Source organism: Natrix helvetica, assembly GCF_964273705.1.
Source record: "Natrix helvetica genome assembly, chromosome: Z".
NCBI classification, from domain to species: Eukaryota; Metazoa; Chordata; class Lepidosauria; order Squamata; family Natricidae; genus Natrix; species Natrix helvetica.
In genome coordinates this window covers 71,816,053-71,832,660 of record NC_138554.1, presented here as the reverse complement: position 1 = coordinate 71,832,660, position 16,608 = coordinate 71,816,053, and the positions used below count along the sequence as shown (strand labels likewise).

The 16,608-nt window shown below is 38.7% G+C and overlaps 1 protein-coding gene across 2 annotated transcripts in view; it reads left to right on the top strand.

Moving 5' to 3' along the window:
- Positions 1-11,222, top strand: part of CDK13 (cyclin dependent kinase 13) — an 83,133-nt gene extending 71,911 nt beyond the window's left edge. For both annotated transcript variants that reach the window (XM_081932309.1, XM_081932310.1), the window contains exons 11-14: positions 3,473-3,604; positions 4,425-4,624; positions 8,274-8,858; positions 9,838-11,222. In XM_081932309.1, coding sequence (XP_081788435.1) covers positions 3,473-3,604; positions 4,425-4,624; positions 8,274-8,858; positions 9,838-10,697 — 1,777 coding nt within the window. In that variant the 3' untranslated portion in view covers positions 10,698-11,222. The remainder of the gene's footprint in view (positions 1-3,472; positions 3,605-4,424; positions 4,625-8,273; positions 8,859-9,837) is intronic.
- Positions 11,223-16,608: the final 5,386 nt, after the last annotated feature.

Sequence of the window (16,608 nt, the reverse complement as noted above, 5' to 3'; positions counted from 1 at the left end):
CTTTTGAGTCTTTCTGCCATTATCGATGCAAAGATTTTATAATCCACATTTAATAAAGAATTTGGTCTATAGTTCTTTATTTGCTGCAAATCTGATTCTTCTTTTGGAATTAGAGTTATATAGGCCTCCAACCAAGAGTCCTGTATTTTTCCTTTCAATAACAATTCATTAAATACTTCCAGCATTACATTGCTTAACACATCTTACATTGTTTTGTAAAATTCCTCTGGCAACCCATCCAGGCCTGGTGTTTTTCCCGTTTTTTTGTCTTTTTATTGCTTCCATTACTTCCATCATTGTTATTCTTTCTTCCAGTGCCTTTTTAAATTTTTCTGGAATCTTGGGTGTTTCCATTTTTTCTAAGTATTGTTTTATCTTTTTCTCTGCCACTGTCTCCTGTTGGTATAATTCTTTATAATAGTTTTTCACTATTTTTTTCTTTTCTTCATTGTTGTAACAAATATTCCCTTATTGGTCTGTTAATTGGTTTATATATATTTTTTCTTTTTTTTCATCTTGTACGCCAGCTATCATCCTGGTTTGTTTGCATTTTCAAAAAAGTTTTGTCTTGTTCATTTTATTTTATTTGCCACTTCTTCATTTTCCATTAAGTTCAATTTATGTTTTTGCATCAAATTCCATCAAATTTTTAGTTTTGGTATTTTGTAGGGTTTTTTGTAGTTCTATTTCCAACCTCCTATATTCTTCCTCTATCTTTTTTCGTGTTTGTATATTCTGTTAGTTCCTTTTTCCTGAATACGTCATTGCTACAGTAGTCCTCTAATATATGCTTGGCTAGTATCCCATACATTCTGCAGCGATGTGTCTTCCTTCCTGTTTTTTAAAAAATTCAGTTCTTTTTCCATATATTGCTGTAATTCCTTTTCATTTAGCAAATTTTGATTTAATGTCCATCTCATTCTCTGACTTCTTCACATCATTATTATTGGGTTATGGTCTGCCCATGTACTCGTTTCTATATCGGTCTTACGTATTTTGGCAATTAGATCTATTGTCATCCAATTCCTATCTATTTTTGATCACGACATATGCCTATTTGAATAAAATGTATATTGTTTTTCTGTTAAGTGTCTTCACTACACATCTTGTAAGCTTACTTCATCCATCATTATAAATAATGTTTTAGGAAGCGTTCTCCTTAGTTTATTGTTCAACTTTGTGGTTTTATAGTCCAACTCATTATTTACAATTAAATTGTAATGCATATTTCTTCATATACATACTCTATTATCTTTTTGTGTAATTTTCCATAAAATTCTTCTTGATTCTCATTTGGTGCATATATTGCCACCATCAATATTTTTTTTACAGTTCATTGTTATTTCCACTATCAATATTCTTCCTTCTTCATCTTCAAATATTTGCTTTGATTATATTGACTTTTTAATATATAGTGCAATACTTTTTTTACTCTGATCAGCAAGTATCGTGTACAGCTTCCCCAATTTTGGATAGTCCAGATATTTTTTGTGTTTTTAAATATGCACTCCTTACAGGCATATTATATCTTATTTCAGTTTCTCTAATTTATTAAATGTCCTTTCCCTTTTTATGCTCAAATCTAGATCATTTATGTTTATTGAAATTATTTTTATTCTTCCATGTCTTAGTTATTTGTAAGTTTAGTTGGTCTAGTCATTCTTATCTCCTTTTGTTCTTTCATCTCTTTTGATCATGCTCCTTCTCTTAGTTCCCTCTCTTCTTGTTCTTTACCTAGCTCTCTCAATTCTTTTTCTTTTTCTTCTTGCAATTTTGTTCCTCTTTTTTCTCTCAGTCTCTCTTCCTCTTGTAGTCCAAAATATTGTTCATAAAATCTGCTTTCTCTATTGTGTCCAGTTTATGTCTTTGTTTCTGCCAAGTACTAGTATCCCTTCTGGTATTAACCATCTAAAATTCACTCCTTTTTTTTATTAGGCATTTGGTCAGGAATTGATATTCTTTTCTTAGATCTCTCACCCTTCTTGGTACTTGTTTAAGAACTACAATTTCTCTGGATTTATATTGTATCGTGGTATTTCTTGCAGCCTGCAAGATCGCTGTTTTCAATGTTTTCTTAGTAAACCTTACTTGTACTTCTCTGGGCAGCTTATTTCTTAAAGCATTTCTTGTGTGGATACTATATGTTTCATCAATCCTGCTTAACACTTTTTTCTTGCTTTCTTTCAATCCGTACGCTAAAATCTCTGCAATTTTTTCCACTAGATTCTTCCCTTTTCTTCTTCAATATTTTGAAATCTTAAATAATTGTCAGCCTTGTCCATCTCCCAAGGTATGTTTATTTTTTCTTGATTATTATCTTTTATTGTCAGTCTATAGTCCATCTCCTCCATCTTCTTCTCTGTTGTTTCCATTTTTTCCTCCACTTTCTGCAATCTTTGCTTGTTTTTCCCAATTATCTCTAAAACCTCTTTCAGATCTTCATCCACTTTATTTATTCTTTACTTGAGGTCTTCGTGCATAGCCTGTAACATACTCTTTAATTCCATACTGGTTTTATCTTGTTGCGTTGTCGTGTTCGATAATTTTTGTGTTGTAGGGCTGGAAGCTGTTGTTGTTGATGAGGAATATGCTATTATTTTTTTTCGTCTGGATAGTTTATTTTTATAATCTAAATGTAAAGAAAATTTGTAATCCAAGTTTTAAAGGTCGTCCCGCCAAAACACTTTATCTCCAAGTATCCAAAATCCGTCTATTTCAAATCTGATGACTAAAGCTTCAGGTTCTTGTTACCCTAATCCAATTTTTGTGACGAGAACAAAGAGAGAGAGAAAAAAAAAACAAAAAAAATACTACAATTACAAAAAAAAGATTTTTGATCCCCCTTATTCCTTCCAACTCTGGCGAAAAAAGAAAAAGAAAAACCCAGTAAATGGAGAATAACAACAACAACAACAAACAAACAAACAAACAAACAAACAAACAGTAAAGGCTGGTTTGAAAAGAAAAGTTTCTGTCAAAAAATAAATCCAAGTACAAAAAATTAAATCTGAATGAAACAGACCACTAAAAAATAAAAATAATTCATTTTGTTTTCTTCAACTCTAATGAAAAAGAAAGTAGGTGAGTAGAAAAAAAGGAAAGGACAAGGATATTGTCTTAAGAAAAATAAATTCCAGTACAAAATTTATGTCTTAATAGTTCCAAAACTCCAAAGTTGTAAACAGAAAAGCGAGAGAGAGAAAGTACAACAAAAGATAAGCCCACAGCTGATATTTAACATTACATTGTATAGACAACTTTTGTGGATGGATTCTTCAGGAAAAGCATTAAAATTGAGCATATTATTTTTTGTGAAAAAGATGTCAGTTATCTGAAGTCTCATCATATATTTTTTAAGTGAAAACAAGGATAACTTTCTTTAAATGCAAGGTCTAAAAGGGAGGAAAAAATTTGAAGTATTTGAATGAAGAATATTTTGTTTTTTTGACTTTGTTTTATTTATTTTTTACAGCATTCCTGCAGCTGCACTAGATCTCTTCGATTACATGCTTGCTCTTGATCCCAGCAAACGCTGCACAGCAGAACAGGCACTTCAGTGTGAATTCTTAAGAGATGTGGACCCTTCAAAGATGCCTCCACCAGAGTAGGTGTTTCTTAGTTGAGTTTATTTTCTACAAAATAAAACTCATTTCTACCAGTAGAAGCCAGGTATTATATATGTACTCACTTTTGTTGCACATTGGATCAATTATGATCCAATTATATTATGACTGCATTGTGTAAACATATTGTTGAAATTGCATTTATTAATCTCCTAAATATTTTGCAGTACCAACAACCATAGAATTGAGCCCAGTGAAGGAGTAAGCATCTCAGTAGGCTCACTTTATCGTATCACATTAACTTAGCAGCAAAACATATTTGGAAAATATTTCAAACTTTATCTGGAAAAGTCTACAACCCAGTGGTGGTCTGTAATATGCATTCCCTATTCAAGGCACATCTTTGTATTTGTTTACCTTTTTGAAAAATAAACATAATTCACACAAAAATATATAGAAATAACAATTCTGAATGTCTCAGTAACAAAAGATTTAAAAAGAGCAATGTTTAGCTAACTGACAAGTAGCAGTCTTTTTGTTGTTGCCCACATATTCTTATTTAACTGAAAATGATGGACTCAAGAGTGGCTCCAATTGTCTCTAGGTTTGGTTTTAGAGGGGTGGAAGTAGTTTTCTTCATCTTTTATAACTAGACTAGTTTTATGAGTCCCACTTACAGTCAAGCACTCTTCTTTTTCTCTGATCTTCAAGGATATGTTCATGTTTCTCCCATTTGCTTTGAGCAACTTAGTGACAGTGATAGAATGCCTATTTTGCATGGTTAAAAAAAGGTTTAAATTTTGCTACTCAAGATCCTTGTGATTATTGTGTGCTGAATAACTGTAATTTCTTTTCTGATAGTCTTCCTTTATGGCAAGATTGCCATGAACTGTGGAGTAAGAAACGTAGAAGGCAAAAGCAAATGGGCATGACTGATGATGCAGCTAAAGTTCCAAGAAAGGATTTATCTTTGGGGATGGATGATAGCAGAGCCAACACCCCCCAGGGTTTGCAGACCTCTTCACAACTGAAGATGCAGAGCAACTCTAATATAGCACTTGGTAATTTTTTCATTTTTGTTTACCAATATAAGGTCCTCATTTAATAACTGCTCACTAAGTGACCATTTGAAGTTACAATGCATCCTCCAAAAGATGTTCATGACATTCTGATGGCAGCACTCCACTACAGTTACATGATCACATTTGGGGTGCTTGCTAACTGCTTTAGCCTTTATGGCCAGTTGCAACATTTCATAGTCATATGATGCAATTTATGCAAGTTTTGCAAGAAGTTGGCCTTTTCAGTCAGTTTCTGGGAAAAATACTCATAAGAATTGACTCACTTAACAACAGCTGCAAAAAAATGTTTTAAAACTGTTTTAAAATCCCATGAGTGGCTCAACTTATGACAATTATATTTTATGATGTAAATTCTGGGCTCCCTTATGGTCATAAATAGAAAACTATCTGTAACTGAGGATTGACTTTTGTTTTTTTATGAGAGGTCATTTAGACCAAAAGAAACACTGGAAAACAAATTAGATAAAATACAAAAGAATCCAAAGATCTGGCTTTCAAAACTTGGAAGTTGGCCAGAAGATTAATTAGTATATACTATAAAATATTTGTCTGATTAATGTGATACTTTTTATAATAAGAATTCTAACTGGCCTTTTTTTCTTTTTTTCCTGTCAATTACTTATTTACTTTATTTCTCCAGCTGGATTCTACCTTAGTTTCCTTTACCATTGCAATTAACTACTATTTTCTCTTGCTACTTTATAGTAAAAGGAAGGAGAGCGTATGACAGTGAGATTGATTGCTTGATAAATGTAAATTAATGTTTAAGAGACTAACTTTATTTTAGAGGCAAGTAATATTAAGCACTAGTTATTAATTCAATTAATTTACATTTATTATACATGCTTGCTTCTTTATTGGTGTAATGCTATCACTACTCACTTCCTAGGCCTTCTACTGCTTTCCTTCCCTTTATATTTTTTTAGCAGACATTGTTGATTTTGTATTTCCCCCATTATCTCCCATCCCAGAATATTTGTGTCTGGAATACATATGCCAGATAAAATCAAAATCTGGCTGCTCTTTGCATAGGTTTGCCCACTTGCAAATAGTATACCTTGACTTTTGAAATTAGAGAAATTGTTTTATTTTATTTTTTCTCAATAGTTGTGATGCTGGAATTAATTGCTGTTCCTGAGACATTATCAAAATAGATTATTTTAGGCATGTTGCTGTATTTTCCCATTCTTAGAGATGAATCCCACTAATAAAGAATTGTAACATCTATTTCTTAGGGTTGTACATAAGATTTCAGATTCAAAATACATTCAAAATAACAATTTATTAATATAAAAAATACCCCAGAAGTGATTCTGTCCTGAAATAGGTATTTCAATTTTTATATCAATTTTTTATTAGTTTATCATAATATAAAATATAAAGGAAAAGGAAAATAATGGGAAACTAGGAGATTTTAAAAAGAGGAGGAGAAAAGTGTAGGGTAAAAGGAAAAAAGAAACGCATTGACTTCCAATGTTTTTTAGCAGAATAGAAAATAATAACATTACAGCTTCGACTTGTTACTTTTAGACGGTAATATATATTAGCTACTTCTAGAATAACAAACCCATCTAATCAATAAAATCCTAAAATAAAGTTTCATTTTTTCCATCTCAAACACACAATCCAGAAGTAGTTTCTAAATGGAAACAAAGTTAGATTGCTATTTTCTTTGATTATAACAGTCAATTTAGCCAACTCTGCTTTTTTCCTTTTATGGGAAGTAATAAATAGTTCTATTTATCTATTTAATCTTTGTAGACGATCATCATTTATAGTAACTAAATTCACTATAATTCTTCAAATTATTTAACCTTAAAGGGAAAACTTACATAAACTTAATAAAAGAATAAAATTAAAAAAAAACAAAGTTTACTTTGTTGCCTTTGGATGCTGGAAAATATACCATATTTTTCGGAGTATAAGACGCACCTTTCCCCTTCCCCCTCACCAAAAAAAGAGGGTGAAAATTTGGGTGCGTCTTATACTCTGAATGCAAAAATGCGTGCATTCCTCCTGGCCAAATCAATTTCCCAGGCCAGGAGCAGAAGACGACCGTCCTCCGCCTGGGTTGTCTGGAGAAGTGGGAGGCTGAGCGGAGCCACCTTGCCTTACGCCTCCTGCGCAGCGCCCATTTCACCTGGCCCTTCTGCAGATGACCCAGGCGGAAGCTGGTTGGCTTCTGCTTCTGGCCTGGGAGACAGATCTGGCCAGGAGGAATTCATGCCCCATTTTTGCAATCGGGGAGGAAAAGGAGCATTTCAGGCAATGAGAGGTTCCAGGCTGCAGGGAGTGCAGGAGCAGAAGCCAACCAGCCTCCGCCTGGGTCATCTGGAGAAGGGGCATGTGAAGCAGGCGCTGCGTGAGAGGTGTAGGCAAGGCGGCTTGCCGCTCTGCCTGCCCCTTCTCCAGATGACCCAGGTGGAGGCCAACTGGCTTCTGATCCTGGCCCAGGAGACGGATCTGTGATCCTTGCAGCCTGGAACTGCCCACCTCCTGAATTGCTCTTTTTCCTCACCGATTGCAAAAACAGGGCATGCATTCCTCCTGGCCAGATCCATCTCCTGTTTCCAGCAAGCCGCTGCACCTTTGGCTAATTCTGCACACCCCATTTTTGGAATGGGGAGAAAAGAGCATGCCCTCCTCCTTTTTCCTTCTGGCAAGATCAGTCTCCTGGGTCAGGAGCAGAAGTTGATTGCCCTTCTGCCTGGGTCATCTGTAGAAGCGGGAGGCCGAGCAGCGATTCCATCCCTGATTCCAAAAGCAGGGCGTGCAGAAGGCGGCGGATCTGAAACAAAGGGGAGAGAATCAAGGAAGGAATCATGGTGCTGCCAACCTTTCCTTCCCAATCCCAAAAACCTGACGTGCGGAAGGCTGCTTTGGCTCATGTCATCAAGTGTGGGCTTCGCAGCTGGAGGGGTTTACCTCGCCCTTACTCTTCCCATTACGAAGTTTCCTAGCCAGAGAACCGCATGGATCGTTCTCCTAGCAGCTGGCCTGCAAGGATTGCTTGATCAGCAATCCCCCTCAATCCACGCTCTCTTCACTCCCCTGGCCCGGTTTCCCTTCCGAGTCCTTTCCCACCAGCACGGACAAAGACAAAGCAGCCGGCAGTGGGAGAAAGAGGAGGAAAGGCTGACCAGGCCATTTGCTGCAAGGACGCTAGCCAGATTAATACCAATGGATGCTGGTAGGAGAGGCAGAAACTTTTTTTCCTGTTTTCCTCCCCAAAAATTAAGGTGTGTCTTATACTCCAAAAATATGGTAAATACAGTCTACCTGTATAGATATATAAAATCTCTTTATTTGTATTTTAATTGATTGCAAAAAAGATATAGAACTTTCAAGTGAAGTAGAAGACAGTAGAGGTAGTTCTCATTTTAAAATATACTTTATTTTCCAATCTTAACTTGAAAAACAAAAGATTGTATGTGAAACTCTGCCTCTAAAATGAAATCAAAATGTTCATTTTCCCATACTGAGGAAAAGTCAAGAATATTCTTCATATCTAACCACTGTCTAACCACTAACCAATCATTGAAGTGGGTCATAGTCAATTGAATTTTGCTTCGGATTTTAAATATGAGCATACTAAGTGCCTCCTTTCTGTTTTTCTTGCTACTTTCAGTGAAAGCAGGCAGTGGTCAGCTACTAAATCAAAATGAAGTGGCAATTCTCCTCAACCTGCTCCAGTCTAAATCTAGTATTAATATGGCACAATTTGCTCAAGTGCTGAACATTAAAATGAATCCTGAGACTGAGCAACAACTGAATAAAATTAATCTTCCAGCTGGCATTTTGGATGTGGCTGAAAAGCAGTCTGAACAGCAGCAGCAGCAGCAGCAACCACCACCACCACCACCGAAGCCACCACTGCCTCCCTCACCAGACAAAGAGCCTTTAAAACAAACAGCAACACCACAGCTTTCTGTGCAAGCCACTCCACTGACCCAATCTAAAGTTAATACAGAAGTTACTCAAGCAGCTGTGCAGAGTGCATTTACAGTTTTGTTATCTCAATTATTAAAAACTCAACAATTGAAGCAAAAAGAAAATTTCCTAGAAGAAAAGGAAAATGGATCAGGAAATGACATGTCATTACAGTCAAGACAGCCTCCAGAACCAAGTACACCAGTATCTGCCAATTGGGAAGATACAGAATCGCCGACATCTGTTTATCCCCATCTTATTAAATCATTATACACTTGTGCAGGTACGCGTTTTGGTGTTGGGAAAATTATATTTAGGCAGGTGGGTAATTTATGTGATTGAGAATGTCAGGTTTGCTATTCTCTCAAACACTTGGATTAGAAATTATTTCTTGGGTGGTTTTCTTAGGTTTACAGGCTGCTTCAGTTGCTAATGATTCTTAAGTGGCATGTTAAAGTATTATATTCTGTAATAAAGATTAACTTATTTTTCAAAAACTCCTGTGATACTAAATAAATAATATATTAGGAATTTATAGAATTCCTTTATTGACATTTATATTTTCCTTTTAATTATAGTTATTTATAGCAGCATACAAATATATTTTCCAGATACTATGAATACAGAATCAATGCATTTCTGTGTTCATACTCTGAATTGGCTCTAGAGGAAATTGAGCAGAATGATATCCATACACATCAGCTTTGCTGATTCCTCCCCTCAAATCCCATGTGTCTTTTCAAGGAAAATCTAAAGTCTCAAGAAGAATGTGAGATAGGACAAAAAGGATTTGAAATAAAGAAATTAGGAGAAATTTGGCAGGGGCATTCTTATGTATTCTTTATTTTTCAATTTATAAGGGTGCCAGACTCCATTGATACTCTGGGCAGAGTGCAGTATTAAAACAATTTTAAAATGCAACCAAAGAACAACAGGGATCTGGAAATAATCCTAGCCCCCTTCCCCTCCTCCAACTTTAAACATAATAATATAATATTCACTTTAGTCTTAAGACCAGAGGAAAAACCTTTTAAACGAAAGGACAGGATGGGGCCAAATGAATTTTTGGGAGAATATTATTTTGGACAGTAGGTGCACATTTGGATAGAGAAGCATATTTCTAGAAGTAATTTTGTTCAAACAAGACTGTTCAATCCAATTTTTAACACCTAATAAATATTCTGTATCATTAACTGTGTATTAATCCTAAACTATATTTCTAGCTACATATTTAATATTAAACTATTTCAAAATTAATTTAGGACAAGATGAGTTGGTGAGACCCCCTGAAATGAAACCTCAAACCCCAGAAGAACGTCCTCGTATCTTGCCACCAGATCAACGACCCCCAGAGCCCCCCGAACCCCCACCAGTTACTGACGAAGACCTTGATTATCGGACAGCAAATCAACACTTACCTTCAATTAGTAGCTCATCAGGGATGGATCCTCATGCTGGAGTAAAAGCAGCTCTTTTAGAGCTGCTGGCTCATCACCAGGCTCAAACATCTGAGAAACCAGCAACATCTAACGTGGAGTTCCAGTCAAGAGACTCTTTTGTAGCAGGTCCTGACTATAAAGATAGTTTTGCATCTACTACATTCTCTTGTGCCCACTATAGTGGTAGTGATGGAATAGGAAATATATCATCTGGGACATTAGAAAGGGCAAATTTTGTTGGAAATTCAGATGTTCAACACTTGGAGAACTATAACATTGTTTCATCTCATTCAAATAGTGCCCTTCCAACTCCTGCCTTTTCAGAACCATTTCACAGCTCAGTGACTCGTTATGGAGACATTTATCTCAACAGTGGTTCCATGCTATTTAGTGGTGATAAGGATCATAGATTTGAATATAGCCATGGTCCCATCACAGTACTGGAAAACAGTGGTGATTTAGTTGGAAGGTCTGGGTCTGAAAGTACTCATTCTCATTCTTTGTCTTCAAAGATGCAGAACTATAGCTATGGAAGTAATTTACAAGAACCTCCTGCCAGTGTCAGCCACATTCATGGACAAACTTGGACTTCTCCTGCTCAAGGACCTGGATATTCACAAGGATACAGGGGACAAATTAGTACATCCGCTATCAGAGGTCGAGGCAGAGGATTGCCATATTAAGCTTCTGTTCTTTTCCCCTGGCCCTCAGGCATGCCATTTATATCCTGGAAAAACTTTTTAACTGTGATTTCAAACAGCAATCCAATAGACTTGAATGATGTTAATTCAGCAGCTTTATTTTTATTCAGAAAAGGGTCTTGCATACAATAGGAAATTGCTTACAATTCATGCTGTTCTGAAAATCCAGATAATTGTACATCTTTCAAATTCTAGCTATAAATTTTATATTTTGGCAGTTCTAAGTCAATGCTAAATTTAGGAACATCAACTTTTTAAGGCACACTACTAAGATCTGAACTATGCACACACTTTGTGCTTTTTTTGTAAGTTTGGACCAACTTTTATGTAAAAATTTTACAAAACCAAAACAGGGCACTGATTTATTTGGTATTTCTTTTTACAAAACTACCTTTAGTCAAGAAGTCACTATCAGTCATTGCACTGCTTTCAGTGTTATCTATGGAAAGTGTTTGTGCTCATTTCAGACAATAAAATACAGTCTCTCTTGATACTATTTATACATACTTTGACATTGATTTGATTTACTTTCACAATTGTTTGTCTAGTAGAATATCCAATCCATCTTCCAATATTTGTATAAGTATCTGTTTTACTTGAACGGTAAGTGCCTTAATGATGCAATCTTAAGGTCTGAAGAACATTTCATTATATTAATAAGGCTGTTCGAAGGTAATTTGTATTTTGGTACAAAGTATTAATATTTACACGACACCAATGCTAACTTAAGGATAAATGGGACAGAATAGTTCTTAGGAGTTTTCATATCCTATTAGGTGAAATATTTATCTTCTTTTTTTCCCCAAAATTATAACCTTTCCCATATTTAATTAAATGAAATAAAATGAGAATGTATGGATAATAATCAAAAAGGTAGGTTTCTTTCAATTTTCTGTACCTTTTAACTACTCTACCAAATAAAAATTAGTGTCCTGTTTTATTCAAAACAGTCTTTTTATTAAAAACAGATAGCAATTTGTCACTATCTTCTAATAAGTACTTTGTTCATTTTAAATGTAGCTGCTGTAGAATGTTAACTTTGGTTACATAAACAGCAATCATTGCAACTGAAATTTAAACAATTTAAATTTATGGAAATTAGGGTGGTGCCAATAAGTTCTACATTATATTATTCTACTAGTCTGTTCATTTAATTTGAATAGGTTTTTAATTCATTGTATCTTAAATTGCAAAGGAGGGAAAACCAAGGTTCCCAAAAAATCAATTTCGGCCTTCTGGAGAGGCTTTCTGGCATTATATATTTGTTTCTTGAAAAGAAGAGAAGCCCCTCCCTATAGATAAGCCACTAGCTATGATTTCTCTGTACTGAAATGTTTTTAAATGGCCATATTGAAAAAAAGTCTTTCCAACTGATTATTCAATTGGCAAGCTAGTGCATACATGTACTGGTAGCTATTTTCTAAAAATATAATTACATGTAATTTACCCAGCTGAGTTTATTAGAAGCAATTCAACAAACCATTGCTTTTTTTTAAATGAGTGAGTACCATTTGTAGAGTGTCAAATATGTGTGAACTTTCCTATAAATACAACTATGGTCATCCTCAGTAGAGAATTCCTGATTGAAAATAAAAACAGCTAAACTGGAATAAAATATTTTGTAATTTTAGCTGTTAATGTTGATATTTCAGATAAAAGAACTGGCCTGGAATGGGTGTTTCTGAATAACCTTGTTCAGTAAAAGTATACATCAACATATCTTTTTGTTAAAATTTGTTCGATATTCAGATTTTGCATTAAATTCCCAGTGATCCTTTTGATTGCTTATTAGTTCTCACATGAGTTATATATATTACAATGAGTGTATTAAGAAAACATGTCAGAAGTTCCAGACCAGACAAAATGTGCTATTTTTCTTTGTTTTTATTTATACAGTTTTGCTCATATACAGTATGATACTGCAGTGCTAACAGGAAATTCAGAAGTTGTAAGGTATTTTCATTTACATTTCTTAAAATATATCAAACTTAATTAAGGCCAATTTCTCTTACAAAGCATTACATAGACTACTTCCATTCTTTAATGCTCTGATATAGCCCTGTTGGAAATAATGTCAGATCCCTGTCTACTTATGAAATAAATAGGTTGAATCAACAAATACACTATTTTTATTCAGGGAAAGCCATGGTCTTTACTCTTACTGATCAGATCACTTGGTTTCCTAGTTTACTATTTCAAAATTTGAATCTACAGTAGAAGGTACAATGAATGGTCTTTATCGAATGGTCTTTATCGAAAAGTTATTTTCTGTGTTCAAGACAAAATGTTTTAATATATCCATGTTCACATAGATAAGTAGAACCATTAGGAAACAGCCTGCCAAAAGTTGTGATTTAGGCATTTCTCTGACTAAAATCCCTGTTTCACATAGTTGGTCAATTAAATTTCAAGGCTGATTTCCATTATTTTTAGAATGGATCCCATTCTAAACAGCAATGTAAAATTAAACATGCAAGTTAGAATTTAAGAACTTCCTCTACAGATAAAAATATCCTGTTTATATGATAATTTCTCCCCTCTTCTGCAAGCACGAGGGCTCTCTGAAAAACTTTTAAGACACTTTGGAAAACCAAGAGGCGTAGTATTGGAAACTAAACACAAAGAAGAATGGCAGTTGGTCTTACCTGAACTCTATTTTCGGGGCTCAGACAGGAGGCTCCATTGGATGGGACAAGAGGCTCCAATGGATGGTATTGTCATGCCCATTTGGCCACGAGACTGGGATGAAGCTGAAGACACGCCTCTGTGCTCCACCCTTTCTTCTCCATCGAAGTGAGCTCCCCTGAGACCTGAAAACAAGTCACAAAGGAGAACTCCCACCACCCAGCTATTCTATTACCTAGGGCGGGAACTGGAGCCTCCTGTCCGAGCCCCGAAAATAGCAGTTCAGGTAAGACCAACTGCCATTTTCTGGAGCGAGGGACAGGAGGCTCCAGTGGATGGGACCTAACCAAAGCTAAGTCCCATGGGTGGGGAACTAATGGTCTGCAATAACCTGCTGTAGCACCCTGCGCCCAAACGCCACATCAGCCGATGCAAACGAGTCCAACCTGTAATGTCGGATGAACGGCAATGGGGAGGCCCATGTAGCTGCTCTGCAAATGTCGTCTATTGGAGCCTGGGAGGCCCAAGCCACTGAGGTGGCGGTGCTCCTCGTGGAATGAGCCGTGATGCCAGCTGGCACCGGCAGCTTCTGGGATTCGTATGTCAGGGAGATAGCTAGGCGGATCCACCTGCTAATGGTGGAGGGCATAACTCTTTTACCCAGGGCCAAAGGTTGGAATGATAGGAAAAGAGCCTCTGACCTCCGAAAGGAAGCCGTCCGCTTTAAGTAAATACGCAGGGCCCGTCAGACATCCAAATGGGGCCATTGCTGCTCCCGGTCCCTAACCGGGTTTGGGCAGAAATCTGGAAGGATAACCTCCTGGGAATGGTGGAAAATGGAATTCACCTTTGGGAGAAAGGCTGGATCCAACCTCAAGACTACTCTGTTGTTATGGAATATGCACAAGTCCCCCCTAGATGAGAGAGCTCCTAGCTCTGAGACCCGTCTAGCTGACGTGATCGCAACAAGAAACACCACCTTAAGTGTTAGATGCTTCAGGCTAACCATCCTCAACGGCTCAAATGGCTCCCCCGTGAGAGCCTGTAGAATGGTGGGAGATTCCACATGGGGAATCTGTGCACTATCGGGGGGTGCAGGTTGGAGATCCCCCGAAGGAACCTCTTTACAAGGGGTAGTTGGATGAGGGGGACTGGACCTTCACCTGGGATGATTGTGGCAAGGTCAGCTAGTTGCCTGTGTACAGTGCCCCTGGCGACCCTTTATGCAGGCCGTTCTGAATGAATTCCAGGACATGTGACATGAGGCCCTAGTGGGCTCCACCTGATTCCCCTGGCACCAGGTTACAAAGGCAGACCAGGTGTAATCATAGACTCATGTAGTGGATTTCCTGCGTGAGGCCTCTGGTCTTAATCACCTGCAGGGACAGGTGGGCCCCTCTCAGGAGCTCCCGCTCAACTTCCACACAGCTAGTTGCAGCCAGTGTGGTTCCACTTAGTTTCCTTGGTGCAGCTCTATTTCCCCCTCCAGGATACGCCAGGGAGGTCGGGCCGACAGGATCTTGAGGTCCGCGAACCAGAATCTCCTTGGCCAGTGGGGGGCCACCAGGATCAGCTCTGCCTGTTCCCTGACTAGTTTCTGAACTACCCCGGGGATGAGGGGAAGGTAGGAAACGCGTACAGCAGCCCCTTTGGCCACCTTGTGCGAAGGGCATCGACCCCTTCCATTCCCTGAGCTGAGAACCGAGAGAAGAACCGCGGAAGCTGGGCGTTGGCCGGAGTAGCAAAGAGATCCACTACTGGCCTCCGGCAGATGTTCTGGAACAGCTCCTGGGACCAGCTCCACTCTCCGTTGTCCACCGTCTCTCGACTCAGCCAGTCTGCCTGATGGTTGTCGATCCCCATGATGTGTTTTGCCCGGATAGACCTCAGGTGTCTCTCTGCCCAGATGCCCAGTGCCATCGCCTCGTTGTGCAGCACCTTGGATCGTGTACCGCCCTGACGGTTGATGTGAGCCTTGGCTGCCATATTGTCAGTGAGGACCAGGATGTGATGGCCCTCGACAGAGTTTTGGAAGTGCCGAAGCGCCAGGTGGATCGCCCGGAGCTCCAACCAGTTGATATTATGTTGGAGCTCCTGCCAAGACCACCGACCTTGCACCAGCTGGGATCCCAGGGTGGCCCCCCAGCCGAAGAGACGGGTGTCCATGGTGAGTACGAGGTGTTCCAGGTCCCTGAACTCACACCCCTTCAGCAAGGCTGGGGACAGCCACCACCTGAGGGAAATCAGTACTTGAGGGGTGGCCTCGATCTTGGCCGGTAAGCTGCTGGTGTTGGTCCTCTGGAACGGTAGGAGTTGCCACTGCAGGGTCCTGGCGTGCAACTGTGCCCACGGTACTACCTCGATGCAGGATATCAGTTTCCCCAACAGGCTGGAGAGAAAGGCTATGGGAACATAACAGTCCCTGCGGACCTGCTTAACCATCCTAACCAAACTGGACCTTCGGTCTGGGGAGAGGAAAACCTTCCCTGAACGGGAATCAATCACTGCCCCTAGATGGAGTATCGTGGTGGACGGGATGAGGGAACTCTTTTCGAAGTTAACAGAGAACCCCAAGTGTTGCAGGGTGTTTATAACCTACATAAGATCCGCTCTAGTCTGAAACGGAGATGTCCCCTGGACGAGGACGTCATCCAGGTAGCAATTCAATCTAATGGGGAACCCCTTGAGATACGCTGCTGCTACCGCCAGTACCTTTGTGAATGTTCTGGGAGCGGAGGTCAACCCAAAGGGCAAAGCCCTGTATTGGTAATGGTGCCCCAGGAATGAGAACCGGAGAAAGCGCCTGTGGCTAGGGAGTATGGGGATATGGAGATACGCCTCCGTGAGGTCTATGGATGCCATGAAGTCCCCTACCCTTATCCCTGCCAGGATGGACTTAAGGGATGCCATCTTGAACTTGTGGTAAACTAGATATTGGTTCAAGAGCTTCAGATCGAGAATAGCCCTCCAGCCCCCTGAAGCCTTGGGCACTAGGAACAAGTTTGAATAGAGCCCCCCAGACACTTGGTCCGGGGGGACCGGTTCTATTGCGGCAATGTCAAGCAGATGTTTGATAGCCTGACGCATCTGCCTGTGCTCGTCAATATTTTGAGATGGCGGAAACGTGCGGAAATAGTTCGGGGGGATGGAGGCGAATTCTAGCCTAAGACCATGAGAGACTGTGCTGAGCACCCATGCATCTGAGGAAATCTCCGCCCAGGCCTCAGAAAAGAGAGCCAGGCAGCCGCCAATAAATAGGTGAGGTCGA